General features: G+C 47.0%; 1 protein-coding gene across 1 annotated transcript in view; it reads right to left on the bottom strand.

Annotated features, from left to right (window-relative positions):
* Positions 1 to 15512, bottom strand: part of LOC311140507 (sterol regulatory element-binding protein cleavage-activating protein-like) — a 30922-nt gene that overhangs the window by 8610 nt on the left and 6800 nt on the right. Inside the window, exons 2-13 of the mRNA XM_084175595.1 lie at positions 12695 to 12901; positions 10505 to 10625; positions 10106 to 10263; positions 9777 to 9997; positions 5511 to 5789; positions 4159 to 4285; positions 3205 to 3317; positions 2831 to 2925; positions 2561 to 2659; positions 2041 to 2253; positions 984 to 1384; positions 675 to 821 (exon numbers count right to left, since the gene is read on the bottom strand). Coding sequence (XP_084031721.1) covers positions 675 to 821; positions 984 to 1384; positions 2041 to 2253; positions 2561 to 2659; positions 2831 to 2925; positions 3205 to 3317; positions 4159 to 4285; positions 5511 to 5789; positions 9777 to 9997; positions 10106 to 10263; positions 10505 to 10625; positions 12695 to 12816 — 2096 coding nt within the window. The 5' untranslated portion in view covers positions 12817 to 12901. The remainder of the gene's footprint in view (positions 1 to 674; positions 822 to 983; positions 1385 to 2040; positions 2254 to 2560; positions 2660 to 2830; positions 2926 to 3204; positions 3318 to 4158; positions 4286 to 5510; positions 5790 to 9776; positions 9998 to 10105; positions 10264 to 10504; positions 10626 to 12694; positions 12902 to 15512) is intronic.

The following is a 15512-nucleotide window of genomic DNA, read 5'->3' as shown; positions in this document are numbered from 1 at the left end:
TGGGTGGAGATTTCACTTTAGGACCAATGGAATGGTCTAAAATGTGCAAATCTCACCCACCTGGGGCACCGATGAAAAATGAACTCGCCCAATATCCAGTCAACTGTAGAGATAAGAGAAAAACTCTTTTTTAGATAACCATCGACACAGTGACGGACTGTTTGGCCTTGTTTAGTTTACAAAGTTAGAAAGAGAGGGAGAGGAGAGAGGTCTGGGACTAGGGTTGCAAAATGTCTGGAACTTTCAATAAATTCCCTGGTTTTCCAGAAATCCTGGTTGGAGGCTTCTGGATTTCCTGCTTACTCCTTCCTGATTCCAGGATCCTCCAACCGGGATTATGGGAAAACCAGGGAGTTTATTGAAAGTTTCTGAAATTTTGCAATCCTATGTGGGACAAATGCGAGCATATACTGTATGAGATGCGAGTTTGGACTGTGTGGATTATCACTGAATCTCTTGGCCTTGACACCATAACCGTTCCCTATAACATTGACCTTTCGCCTGCACAAGAGCATTAGCATGGACTTTGAAGTGGTGTGCACTGTGTGTGGGTGTGTGCATTTGAAAAACATGAAGTGAATTAGATTGTGGTATTAGGGGGAATATTAGTCAATCTGTAGTTTGAAGGCCTTGGCGATAGAGGTTGTTGCATGTGTGAGTGTGTCGGTACTGACTTGTAGAGCGTGAGGTCTGCGGGCAGGTCGTTAGTTTTGAGGGTGGGCGGCGGGGGGTGGCGTGTGTCCTGGGGGTGACGCGTCTCGATGGCCTCCCGGGGGCTCAGGTGGAGCGTGACGGGGATGACAGGCAGGATGCTGATGTATCTGTGGGACAGAAAGTTAACAAAATGACATTTCCTACATTAGACATTGAATTCACCTTTCTTCCCATCCATAACCCAAAAGCATGGTCAGTAGGGTAAACAGTGACACACACACACTATGCACATACACACACAGTAACTCATTCCAACTCCCCTGACCTACCTCTTGGCCAGTGTAATATTATAGTAGCTGAAGAGCGAGGGCCAGTGTCTGAAAGACAGTCTCCTCCAGCCCTCCTCATCCTCCGCCCCCCAGCTGATCTGGGGCACCAGGGGTGGGGGCTGGGCCTGGTGGGGTACTCCTTCCCTGGGGGCCCCATGGTGGCCCTGGGACTGGTTCTCTGGAAGCGGGGTGGGTTCAGCCGGGGCGGGGAGGACACTGAGGGTGCTGGCGGGGTCCCCTCCTGGTCCAGGGAAGACTGGGGCTACTCCCAGGTTGGGGGGCAGACCCCCGGCCCCGCCCTCCCCCAGGGGGCTCTGTTCAGATACCTGGGTTGCCAGGTAGGTGCGGAGGCCGGCGGGGTCCGTGTAGGCCAGGATGCCAATCCAGATCACTGTACCCACCTACAACAATACAGGGATACAGGGACATGTAATATAATAATAATAATAATATAATAATATAAATAATAATATGCCATTTAGCAGACGCTTTTATCCAAAGCGACTTACAGTCGTGCGTGCATACATTTTTGTGGTCCCGGGGATCGAACCCACTACCTTAGCGTTACAAGCGCCGTGCTCTACCAGCTGAGCTACAGAGGACCACATGTCAATGCATACAGAGAGCTACTTCAAGGAAGTACTGTAAATGTTCAAACAGTCATACAGAGACAGACAAATATTGACAGGCGAGACAGACAGTTACACATGCAGACACAACGGCCCAAAAGGCAGAATCTCTGTGAAAAGGCCTTGAGACAGTCACCCTTAAGGCTTTTTCACACTGCTTGTTCTTAGCCCAGTGCTAACTCACCCTCCTTTCACACAAGCATTTGTTAACACTGGACTAAGTGAAACTAGGGTCGCAAAAGTCCGGTAACTTTCCCCAAATTCCCCAAAAATCCAGTTGGAAGATTCCGGGAATCAGACGGGAATAAGCAGGAAATCAGGAATCTTTCAATCCTAATTTCTGGAAAGCCTGTACATTTTGTGAAATAATCGTGCAACCCTAACTTAAACGAACTGTATTTTCTGGAAGTGCCTCCACCCAGTCTCACCATGATGAAGCGCTGGGCCAGACGCGTGCGGGCCAGGAAGTAGACCACACGGAGCCTCTTGGGCAGACGCAGGTTCCTGAAGGCGGGCGTCTGCAGGGTGATGGTGTGGGGCGAGGGCCGTGGGGGAGGAGGCGCCTCCCGAGGGCGCAGGGGGCCCGGTTTGGGAGGTGGCATCCCCACCTCGGCCGGAAGACGCCGGTTCAGATCGGCCAACTGTGTGTGTGAGAGGACAGTTTTAGGGTGCGGGCATGTGGGAGTGTGTAACGTGTGTGAGAGTACAAGTACGTGAGTATATGTGTATGGATTAGTGTTAAGAGTATGTGTCTGAGCGTAACAGGGGAACAAGGTGGATAAAGAGACTGTCAATATTTTACTGAATACTGTCGACTCAGGAAATGACTCATGTCACAAGAGACCTCGCCTTCACATTGCAAATGTTTGTGTGTCTATGACCTCTCCTCCATGCGGTTAATTACTAAGGAAAACACTGTTGACAGTGTGTGTGTGTGCCTGTGTTCACCTCCATGCGTCGGATGTCAATGGAAAGGACTGTGGTGAAGAAGAACATCTGAAGGAAGAAGTCAGACACCAGCCCCACCACAGCAAACAGACAGAACTCCTTGAAACACACACAGAAATAAACATCAGGCCACTCATTACTTACACGGGAGAAGTGTGCGTGGGTGTATGTTGTGTGGCGGTATGCTCTACTATGTGAATGAAAGTGTGTGTCTACCTGTGTTCATACGCCAGTGTGCGATAGATTGGTGTGTGTGTGTGTGTGTGTTACCTGGATAGCGGGCACCAGGGTGAAATATCCTATGAGGATGATGCACAGCTCTGTGGCCATGTTCTTCATGATAGACCAGCTCTCATTACTAAGGCCTGGAGAGGGACAACACACAAATGCTTGGCTTTCACTCGAGGGGACCTAAAATTAATTTATATTCCAAATCCTATTTTCCCTAACCCTAAACCATAACACTAACCTTAACCTGTAACTCTAACCCCTAAGCTTAAAATAGCCTTTGTCCTCATTTGGATGTGGGAAATGTCCCCACGAGGGATAATGTTCCTTGTTTTACTATCCTTGTGGGGACGTTTGGGGATTTGTAGGTCCCCACAAGGATAGAAGAACCAACCAACCCACCCACACAGTCTTACCCTGAGCGATGCGTAGTTTGACCTCCAGGTCAACAGGGGTGGACACCACAGACTTGGTGAGAACCAGGACGTTCTCCAGCCCTATCACCACCACCAGATAGGGGAAGATCTCACTGAGAGAGAGAGAGAGACACAAGGAGAGACAACATGATTACAAGGCTATTGTGAATAATACTTCATAATCTCATTTGAGTAACCAGTGCTCTCAAGAGTGCTTATTTGTGGATCAGGTGATAGATGCACGTTTGGATGTTAGGGTGGGAGAGAGGTCAGGATTTTCAATTTGATTGAGGTCATTATATTTGTCACACAAATAAAACACTGGTTAAAAATAGAAACTGGGACATGTAGTAGACAAGAGTATGGATGAAGAAAGAGAGAACGGGCGAATGAAGAAGGTTTGACAGAGTGAACCGGAGATATGCTATCACTACACGTGGAGATAAGGGTTGGTGGGTTGGAGGTCAGTATGTAACATAACCACGCCACAGAAGATAAAGACTAAACACACGTGTTATTACTTCAGGATTTATTGTGTGGCCATTGTGTCAATATGCACAATAGAGGGTATGTAGGTCTATGTGCATGTGTGTGTATAGACCCTGGAATCTTGGTTGATGGTTGGTGAGATTTGGATGGCGTGAGGTGGTCACGCCATCCTCTACATTCCAATAAGCTGGGTGTGATTGGCCAGGTACGCCACATCAATATCTATCCCCGCCCTCTTAGGATTCCCGCCTCCCCTTTAAGTCCACATCTGTTGCTCTCGGTAACAGAGTCCCCTGTCACTCACTGTACATTAACATCTGCAGTCCCACAGTAATCCATACAGATCAATGAGCAGGAGAGGGTCAGGGGCTTTTAGAGTGTGTGTGTGTGTGAGTTAGTGAGTGTGTGTGTGTGTGTGAGTTAGTAAGTGTGTGGGCATGCTTTTGGTGTGTGTGTGTTTCTTACCCTCCATTGAGTGTGGGCGTCAGGCCGAACAGGGTGCAGAGCCCCACAGACATAAGCAGAGAGCTGAGCACCGTTACCACGGCAGCCAGCGCCAAGCCCCATTTTGACTTCACCATGTCAATCTTACCTGGGGAGAGGAAGAAGTAGAGTTAGCATAGACAGAGGCTACACACACTGGAAGGAAAGAGTTAGCATAGACAGAGGCTACACACACTGGAAGGAAAGAGTTAGCATAGACAGAGGCTACACACACTGGAAGGAAAGAGTTAGCATAGACAGAGGCTACACACACTGGAAGGAAAGAGTTAGCATAGACAGAGGCTACACACACTGGAAGGAAAGAGTTAGCATAGACAGAGGCTACACACACTGGAAGGAAAGAGGTAGCATAGACAGAGGCTACACACACTGGAAGGAAAGAGTTCGCATAGACAGCGGCTACACACACTGGAAGGAAAGAGGTAGCATAGACAGAGGCTACACACACTGGAAGGAAAGAGTTAGCATAGACAGAGGCTACACACACTGAAAGGAAAGAGGTAGCATAGACAGAGGCTACACACACTGGAAGGAAAGAGTTAGCATAGACAGCGGCTACACACACTGGAAGGAAAGAGTTAGCATAGACAGAGGCTACACACACTGAAAGGAAAGAGGTAGCATAGACAGAGGCTACACACACTGGAAGGAAAGCGTTAGCATAGACAGCGGCTACACACACTGGAAGGAAAGAGTTAGCATAGACAGCGGCTACACACACGAAGGAAAGAGGTAGCATAGACAGCGGCTACACACACGAAGGAAAGAGGTAGCATAGACAGAGGCTACACAGCCACACTACAAAGAAGAATGTCTCTGAGTTTCTGCAGATCTTAGTTGAAATGAGGTTTGTGTACAGTACAGATTGCACGTGTGTGTGTGTGTGTGTATGCCAGCATATTGTTGGTGTTGGCACACATTGGTGAGTCTTATCGTTGTGCATTATGGTGGACTACAGTGTTCCTGTATACGGGATTATCCCTGGACTAGACAGGAACAGCCTTGGCTAGGACTCAGTCAAACACACACACACACACACTATTCTGGGCCTTGGCTCTGTGGCCTTGACTGGGCACCTGGGAACAATATCCCAGAGAAAAGGAGAGGCCCCCAAAGCATTTCATTTGAAACCAATTGCCCCCACCAGCCTTAGTAATGGGACACATTACTTCAAGGAAGCACGGATAGAAAGAAGGATGCATCTTTAACTAATTCAAACTAAGCCAACTTTCAGATCAGTGCAGATGAAGGGAAGTGAACCTCTTCAGACTATTGAGATGCCCCCGTGGCGTCCAGACCAGTCAGATGCTTACGTGTGGAGAAGTAGATGTAGGCGAACAGTATGATGTAGGTGGTGACCAGGGGGATGAGCTCGGCGACGCCTATCTCCTCCTTGAAGTGCACGTGCACCATGTGGTCGTCTCGCAGGCTGCAGTTCACCGAAGGGTGCAGCTGGCGGAGACGCGCCCGCAGGCTAGACAGGAACCTGGTGTCATAGCTGCCCAGGACCATGGTGATGGTGTAGGTGACCACCTTCTTCCTGCTGTACAGACTCACCCCTGTGTGTTTCCCCGGGACGCCAAACAGCAGGTCTAAACACACACACAATTAGCATTGAACAATATCAGCATTACCAGTCTGCCACTAGTTGGGGCCAGAGTACGTGAGCGGAGTGAGGAGCGTGCCCAATTTGACTGGAGCGAGATTCCCAAAGGATGGAGCGTCGACCATCTTGCCCGCTCCAATTTCGCTCCAAAAAAGTCGGGCTTACTTCACGAGCTGAGGGCATGCATTTGTAGTCTACTTGTGTGCTGCTATAGCCCTTTGCTATACGTATCCCGAAAACATGATGGTGTACTTACTACATGCACATGCTAAAAGAAAGGAACAAGGTTTGTAGATAACTAAGAGTGTCATTGTAGCAAAGTATTTATAAACTAAAAATCAGATCTCTTAAAAGTTTCGTTCATTTTTGTTCTATTATCTATACAATAAGCCATAAATAATTTTTGCCCAATAGGCCTGGCACATTCCCACTTTCAAGGAGCTTTCTGTTTTGATTGGGTTATTTTGCTTAAAAACCTTTACGCCTACCTATAGACATTTTTTAAAACAACTCTGCATCTCTGCCCAGCCTGGCAAGATTGGCCAAAAAGGGTGTTTAGCCTCCCCAGTGGCTCTGCAAATGATATTCTCTGCTGCTGGCCTGCACTCCAGGCACCATCACAAGAGCCTGAAGCCACAGACTGGCCAAACTCGTTCAAGGCACTGTAGACAGACAAATAAGGCATTTATCGTTTAATTTGTATTTAATTCTAAGTAAGTCACAGCCTATATGCTCAATTTATAGACTATAGTGATTTAATACAACAAAATGTTGTTTAAATGCTGAGCCCTTTATGTCCCTACCAGCCTATTGTGTCACACTCGCAAATGCTTCACAATGTACACTGCTCAAAAACATAAAGGGAACACTAAAATAACACATCCTAGATCTGAATTAATGAAATAATCTTATGAAATACTTTTTTCTTTACATAGTTGAATGTGCTGAAAACAAAATCATACACAAATTATCAATGGAAATCAAATGTATCAACCCATGGAGGTCTGGATTTGGAGTCACACTCAAAATTAAAGTGGAAAACCAGACTACAGGCTGATCCAACTTTGATGTAATGGCCTTAAAACAAGTCAAAATGAGGCTCAGTAGTGTGTGTGGCCTCCACGTGCCTGTATGACCTCCCTACAACGCCTGGGCATGCTCCTGATGAGGTGGCGGATGGTCTCCTGATGGATCTCCTCCCAGACCTGGACTAAAGCATCTGCCAACTCCTGGACAGTCTGTGGTGCAATGTGGTTTTGGTGTATGGAGCGAGACATGATGTCCCAGATGTGCTCAATTGGATTCAGGTCTGGGGAACGGGCGGGCCAGTCCATAGCATCAATGCCTTCCTCTTGCAGGAACTGCTGACACACTCCAGCCACATGAGGTCTAGCATTGTCTTGCATTAGGAGGAACCCAGGGCCAACCGCACCAACATATGGTCTCACAAGGGGTCTGAGGATCTCATCTCGGTACCTAATGGCAGTCAGGCTACCTCTGGCGAGCACATGGAGGGCTGTGCGGCCCCCCAAAGAAATGCCACCCCACACCATGACTGACCCACCGCCAAACCGGTCATGCTGGAGGATGTTGCAGGCAGCAGAACGTTCTCCACGGCGTCTCCAGACTCTGTCACATGTGCTCAGTGTGAACCTGCTTTCATCTGTGAAGAGCACAGGGCGCCAGTGGCGAATTTGCCAATCTTGGTGTTCTCTGGCAAATGCCAAACGTCCTGCACGGTGTTGGGGTGTAAGCACAACCCCCACCTGTGGACGTCGGGCCCTCATACCACCCTCATGGAGTCTGTTTCTGATCGTTTCAGCAGACACATGCACATTTGTGGCCTGCTGGAGGTCATTTTGCAGGGCTCTGGCAGTGCTCCTCCTGCTCTTCCTTGCACAAATTTCACAGAAGTGTGATTGACTTGGAGTTACATTGTGTTGTTTAAGTGTTCCCTTTATTTTTTTGAGCAGTGTATTTCTTTGTAGGCTACAGCCTTGAAATAATTGAAATAATATAAATAATATAGCCTAAATAATTCATTTTCGTTCCTTCTTAGGCTCCCTGTCTGGCTCCTGACCTATTTAGAGTGTTTATATGCTGTTTAATATGACATGTAGCCTATTTGAAATGATGTTTGCTTCTTACATTCACCTTTTCATGTTTATTCAAATACTTTTCATTCAAATCCATATGGTTTGGTTTCAATACTTAAAAACCAATTGGTAGGTCCAGGTAGTCACAAAAATACAGTGGGGAAAAAAAGTATTTAGTCAGTCACCAATTGTGCAAGTTCTCCCACTTAAAAAGATGAGAGAGGCCTGTAATTTTCATCATAGGTACACGTCAACAATGACAGACAAATTGAGAAAAAAATTTCCAGAAAATAACATTGTAAGATTTTTAATGAATTTATTTGCAAATTATGGTGGAAAATAAGTATTTGGTCACCTACAAACAAGCAAGATTTCTGGCTCTCACAGACCTGTAACTTCTTCTTTAAGAGGCTCCTCTGTCCTCCACTCGTTACCTGTATTAATGGCATCTGTTTGAACTTGTTATCAGTATAAAAGACACCTGTCCACAACCTCAAACAGTCACACTCCAAACTCCACTATGGCCAAGACCAAAGAGCTGTCAAAGGACACCAGAAACAAAAGTGTAGACCCCACTGATAATCACCCTCGATCTGGGGCTCCACGCAAGATCTCACCCCGTGGGGTCAAAATGATCACAAGAACGGTGAGCAAAAATCCCAGAACCACACGGGGGGACCTAGTGAATGACCTGCAGAGAGCTGGGACCAAAGTAACAAAGCCTACCATCAGTAACACACTACGCCGCCAGGGACTCAAATCCTGCAGTGCCAGACGTGTCCCCCTGCTTAAGCCAGTACATGTCCAGGCCCGTCTGAAGTTTGCTAGAGTGCATTTGGATGATCCAGAAGAGGATTGGGAGAATGTCAGATGAAACCAAAATATAACTTTTTGGTAAAAACTAAACTCGTCGTGTTTGGAGGACAAAGAATGCTGAGTTGCATCCAAAGAACACCATACCTACTGTGAAACATGGGGGTGGAAACATCATGCTTTGGGGCTGTTTTTCTGCAAAGGGACCAGGACGACTGATCCGTGTAAAGGAAAGAATGAATGGGGCCATGTATCGTGAGATTTTGAGTGAAAACCTCCTTCCATCAGAAAGGGCATTGAAGATGAAACGTGGCTGGGTCTTTCAGCATGACAATGATCCCAAACACACCGCCCGGGCAACGAAGGAGTGGCTTCGTAAGAAGCATTTCAAGGTCCTGGAGTGGCCTAGCCAGTCTCCAGATCTCAACCCCATAGAAAATCTTTGGAGGGAGTTGAAAGTCCTTGTTGCCCAGCGACAGCCCCAAAACATCACTGCTCTAGAGGAGATCTGCATGGAGGAATGGGCCAAAATACCAGCAACAGTGTGTGAAAACCTTGTGAAGACTTACAGAAAACGTTTGACCTGTGTCATTGCCAACAAAGGGTATATAACAAAGTATTGAGAAACTTTTGTTATTGACCAAATACTTTTTTCCACCATAATTTGCAAATAAATTCATTAAAAATCCTACAATGTGATTTTCTGGAAATTTTTTTCTCATTTTGTCTGTCATAGTTAACGTATACCTATGATGAAAATTACAGGCCTCTCTCATCTTTTTAAGTGGGAGAACTTGCACAATTGGTGGCTGACTAAATACTTTTTTCCCCCACTGTAGATGGGTGTTGGTTAAATTGTGATTTTAATGAACGGAGCGAATTTGGAGCGGTAGGAAAGGCCATGGAGCGCAAGCACCGCTCCATGAGCGATGAGCGCGATTTCCAACCGCTCAACTCCGCTCACATGTTCTAGTTGGGGCTCAATGAGCATTAGCTAAAGGGATACAAAAGGATACTTCCTCTGCTCTGCCCTCTATTTACCCCTCCCCTTCCTCCCTCTCTACCTCTCAGTGTGGCAGAGGTGTGCAGTCCTTTGGGTTCGTGCTGGTGGACGGTCTTCAGCAGGTCGGGGTCAGAGTCAAACAGTTCCCGCTGGTTCTGCCAGTAGTTGCCGGGGGAGACCAACAGACAACCGTGCTCCGGCAGCACCGTCTGCATACGCCGTAACCCCGGCAACAGGTCTGTCACCTGCAGGCAGAGCGCCTCCAAGCTCCTGACCCCAGAACTGCAAAGAGAGGAGAGGTAAGTCCGGTCCAGTCAAGGTGCATTTTAAGGTAGAGAGAGCTAGAGGCGGCTGAGAGACATTGGATGTGTGTGTGTAGTTTCCCCATACCCGTCGTTGTGTACATGATTGCGGATCTCCTCCAGCAGGCTGAATACGCGGCCCAGTGGGGAGCGGAACACGTCCACAGGGACCAGCGTACTGTCCCAGGGAGACACAGCTGCCTTCACCAGGACCTGCTGGATGTAGGCCACCGGAGGACCCTGATACTGGAGGAAAAGGAGAGCGAGAGGTTTGTAAAACATGGGCAGAGAGATGGATGGGTTATTGTTATTGTAGTCCCTTTTTCAGACGGTATTTCAAAGAATTCAATGCAATTGGTAACTACATGGTACATAGTGGTGTTAGTTTCATTGAGTTCCACAAAAGAAAGATGTACCATGTAAACAGTCTAAATCCCAAGCCACGTAGGCTCTGGAAGTGGGTTGATCTTTTGACCGTGAGTCTTACCCAGTCAGGCCGCTCGCCGAGGTCTCCCTGGGGCTCATGGGAAGGGACGGTGTAATCTCGGACCCGTGTGGTGAACTCCACCGGCCCCGTCCCCGGCAGAGGCAGCCGCAGCAGGGGGTAACTGAGAGAGGGGGGAGAGAGAAGAGGGAGGATGGGCGATCACATGGGAGTGGAGAATACATTACATTTGGGTCTGAATATTAGTTACAGGCCTGAGTATTGAGACTTCTTATCCCAGCACTAAAATACACACCCTCTACCAAAATTATCATGACCTTACAGTTAAATGTATGTAATAATACATGTATGACCAAATAAGCATCCCTGAGTATGCAAGTGTGTTAATGTCTGTAAGAGAGAAAAAATAAGTCAGTGCCACTGCCTCCCCTGTCCTTTGTTGGCAGATTAAGTATTAACTAGAGACCAACACCCCTGTTCTCCTGGGAAGAGGTTGGCTCTTATGAAACACACTGAGATTTAGAAGATTTAGTAGACCGATAACTCTCACATGCACAATTGCACGCCCACACACAGACACAGGAATGAACACACTTAATGAGAAAAGGATTGAAGGGGTTTAGTGCTTAATATGCCGATACCATATCCACTCATGTAAAAACATGAGTCTAACTAATACCCACTAATTCCACCCTAATGTATGTGTAACTACAACCTTTAATCCCAGGTTGTCATCGTCACTCAATCATTCTTCTACAAAGGCCCACTTTCTAGGACCCATTTGCCCTGCAAAACAGGTGGTGTTCCCAAACACACACACACAGAAACAACGAAAACCATCAACCAACAAGTGCATTAAGTTCAAGGGCGCTTCCAAAATTCATGGAAAGCTACGAGGCTACTGAGGCGAAAACAAACAGCCAGAGTGACAGTGCTGCATTTGTCTCAGTCAGGCCATTGGGTACATTCTTTACCACGAATGGAAATGATGATCACACCCTGGCAATACATTGCAGCAAAGGGATGAAAGTAGGTACAAATTTGGAAGATGCCAACCATAGCCAGTTAAAATCTCTTTGCCACCTAGTTCTAGAAATATCCGGACCTTGTGAGTGGAAATCTACAATTGTGTTATTTTATTACCCCTCGTGAGGAGACTACCTCACTGTGAAGGGTATAGACCCAGCTCTGTTGCCGAGAAGTTGTAGTCCACCTTCATGGACGAGCAAAGGAATTTCAAACCTCTTGAATAATTAACTAAAGATTCCAACAGGTTATTGGGAAATTGATTTTCAGGTGAGGACTGAACACAATGAAACATTTCTGGGTGTTCTATTCACTAAACGCTGTCAAAACTGACTCAGTAACCTGACCTGCACCACATCAATGTGCAGTTTGCATAGTTCCAAAGTACAGTACAATAGTGATGTGACTGAGAGTGTTGCTCAGTATCTTAGTGCTTTAACACTAACATCCTGTTTCTTTGGCAGCCTGTCAGGCCCAGGGCCACGGGATACAGATTTCTCTTTGAGGACACTACACCCTCTCTCCCGCTCGCTCTCCCTCTCGAAGGTCACTGTACTGCCACAAAGGCCTCTTGTTTTGCAGCAGGAGCCCCCACCTCCTGGGAGGCAGATGGAGGGCCTGGAACACACAGACAGGCCTATTCTCCAGGGGTCACTTTCTCACAGCCCTCTGCTGTGTCTCTCTTTTTAACTCTGCTTCCACCCATTTAATTCCCTGCACTCAGCGCAGCCGTCAGCCAGCCGTGCTTTTGGCACTGCACTGCTGCCTCCCATGGTTCCATGCTGTACCGTATTCGTTCCATCCTATCCTGACTTCTCAGCTGTGACCTTTCAACTGTGACGGGGTTGACCTCTGGTGTGGAACTCTGAGGTGGAGAAGTGTGTGTTCTGTTCCGAGTCCTGAGTTATGCGTTTGGCTATGGCTGTTTTATTTAGTTGACTGGGTTTTGCAGGGTCTGCTCCTTTTTCTCCCAGCTCTGTTGTTTCCCTCTTCTTTTCATCCATCTGCTTCTCTTCTCCTAACCTACCATCTCACCTCTGCCCATGTTGATATAAAAATAAATATACAATCATTTCACAACTTGCCTTAAACCAACACTGAACGTGTTCAGAGAAACCTGTACAAGAACTCTCCCATATCATCTCTTGAAGATGCACACGCCCATCCCCAGAACCCCCCATAGACACACCCGTTCCTCAGACGTACCAGCAGGCGAGGATACTGGCGGAGGTGAAGAGGATGATGGGCACCGGATAGGAGGCACACAGCAGCCCATGGCGGTAGAACGCCGCCGAGATCTTCTCCCGCAGCCGCTCTCTCACCGTCATCCTAGGGGGCGGGGTCAGCTGCCGGCCATCGGGGGGCGCCGTGCGCAGGCGGGCGAGGACGGAGTGCCGCGGGGCATCCAGGGACCTAGGGAACCACAGAGACGAGAGGTGTGGGTTAATACAAACTCAGAGGATACCATGGTTGGGGTCAATTCAAATGGAATGCAGTCAATTCAGGAAGTGATTTGAATTGAAAATTAATAAATGGAAAAAGCTTTGAATTAAAGCATTGAACATAGGTGCCCTTTTTTCAATTATTGAATTGGAATTTCAGTTTACTTCCTGAACTGACTGCTTTCAATTTCAATTGACCTCAACCCTGGAGGATACATCGGCACTCACCACATAATCAGCTGCTGCTGAATGTAGCCTGTGTTCATGTTGCTTTGGACAGGTCTGCAAACACCTCAAACCCCTGTATGGCCACACACTGCAGAAACCAAAGAGAAGCCCTCACTAACTCCCTGTCCCATCAGAAACACCATAGATATCACGTCTACATTTCCCATCCCTAACACCACCACAAGTTATTTGGTCCTACCCATCATTCCCAAGTACAACCTCCATTTAAAAGACAACCTTACCAGATTGGCTAGGCTACATCACAGTATCTTCTACCCCCCCCCCCCCACCCCAGACAAACACAGCACTGCCACAGCATCTATCTAGCTAGCCTAGTTACTATCCCAGACAAACTCAGCTCTGTCCCAGTTGCCTTTCTGTCCCAGTACCTGTTCAGGGGGAAACTTGGCTGCCTTTCGCGCTCTCTCGTGCCTGTTTGGCCTAAGTCCTCCAAAAGCACCAGATTTTAAAGGTTTCACGGAGTTCCCTGGCTTAAAACAACAGAGCCCTATTTCAGGCACCGCAGCCAAAGTGTGACGGACTGGCTCAGCTCTACCCCCTGAGAACTCTGGAAACATTCCTCGGGGGAATTTAGCCTTCCTCCAGAGCGGCTTGATCTTACACTATAAATACTCTATATACAGTAAACACACAGCAGCCAGCACAACACAGACATACCAACACAACGGCTACAGAGCGTAAACCGACGGTTGAACTCAATCAAAGAGGCCTCGAGTGCCTTGACTGACCCCATTTCTACTTCGCTCTACATATTGACCTGATATCTAGCCTGTAGGTCCCATTCTGCCCTGTGCGTCCATCTCCTCAGTCCTTCCCTGGTGTTGTGGTGCAGGAAAGCGAGGCCTGAGTTGGCAGGTGCTCAACAACATCTCCGTCAGTGAGTTAATCCGGGATCGGAAACGCCACAACGAGGCTCACAGGTCTATGCCCCCTCCCTCTCTACCTCTTTTTCCCTAGTTTCTCCATCCTACAGCTACATGGGTGAGGCAGACTTAACATGAAACACTCTGTACACACATCAGGCAGGCAGTAAAGTCAGCCTGCACATGACAGTGAGTGAGTGCAAAAAAACTACTGACCCAGCCAGCAATACCACAGAAACTTTATTTCAAGTCTTGAGACACATGGCACTATGGATTCCAGTAGCCTGGCTCAGGGAGGAGGAAGCAGTTTGCTTCCAGTAGGCCTACCTGCTTAACCACTCATACAGACCACAATACAGCTTTTGACAAAACAATAACAGAGCATGTCATTATGTTCCAAAAGCACTTGTGCGAGAAAGTCAGGGACAAAAATGCCTCCCAAAACCATAAACCTCTTCTTTACATAGTAGCTTGTGTCTACTGTAGACAAGTTTTTCTAGCTGCAAGTTGCCAGGAAATGAAAATAAGATTAATATAAATGAAATGGTGCGTACCGGTAGGCTACATGTTCCAACAAACTAGGCTTAAGATATCATATGCTGCTCTGAAGAACAGTGTGCCTGAAGTAAACCAAATAAACGCTTACCTCCTAACAATGCTTCCTAAAATCCCCAGTTTGAAGGCATCGCTGGAGCCTATACAGTCCATTGCCATGATCCACACCTGTGTAAGGCGTCATAAAACACAATGTAAAAAAGCAAAGACTCCTGGCAAGTAGCACCATAAATGCAGGGATTTTGGGCTGCATTGAGAAGCAGCAAGATTGTATTTCAGCTCACTTCTCCCATAGTGAACTGAGAACCTGCACCTCAACTCTAATGCACCATAACTGTACAGACCATTCTTGAGTCAATGTCAGCTGGGACTAATGCCTGCATGCTTTATTGCAACACAACTCATTTACAGCCACCCATTAACAAACACACGGAGCAAATTGGCCCAGTCAATCAGTAACCACTATCATATCATCGAAAATGGCAAAAACTTGGTCCAAAAACTACAATGAAAACGTTGAGTGACCCGTCACAAAGGCTTTAGTGATGAGACACAATCAACATTTAAATGGAAAATTAGTGTCCCTATGTAATATGTATTGTGCAAAAAAACTAAACTCCTTAACATTCACATATTGAGTTAGATAAAAATAAAAGATCTGCTTTTTTTTAAAGATAATTGAATGCAACATGAATGTGTGGGCGTGTGTGGTTTAAACATGCATGAAACATAGGAGAATGAACGGGAGAAGTGAAGGTATGGGTCTGAAAATGTGAAAGTGCACAGAATGTCAATAAGTCTATATTTGACTTAAGAGTTTCGAATTTGGCCGGCTTTCACATGACTAAGAATACGGACATGCATCTGTTGGTCACAGATACACTAGATGACCAAGGTATGTGGACACCTGCTCGT

This window comes from Coregonus lavaretus (assembly GCF_964263955.1).
Source record: "Coregonus lavaretus genome assembly, chromosome: 13".
In the NCBI taxonomy this organism is placed as follows: Eukaryota; Metazoa; Chordata; class Actinopteri; order Salmoniformes; family Salmonidae; genus Coregonus; species Coregonus lavaretus.
The sequence above is the reverse complement of the archived record's forward strand: the minus strand, read 5'-3'. Positions and strand labels throughout refer to the sequence as shown.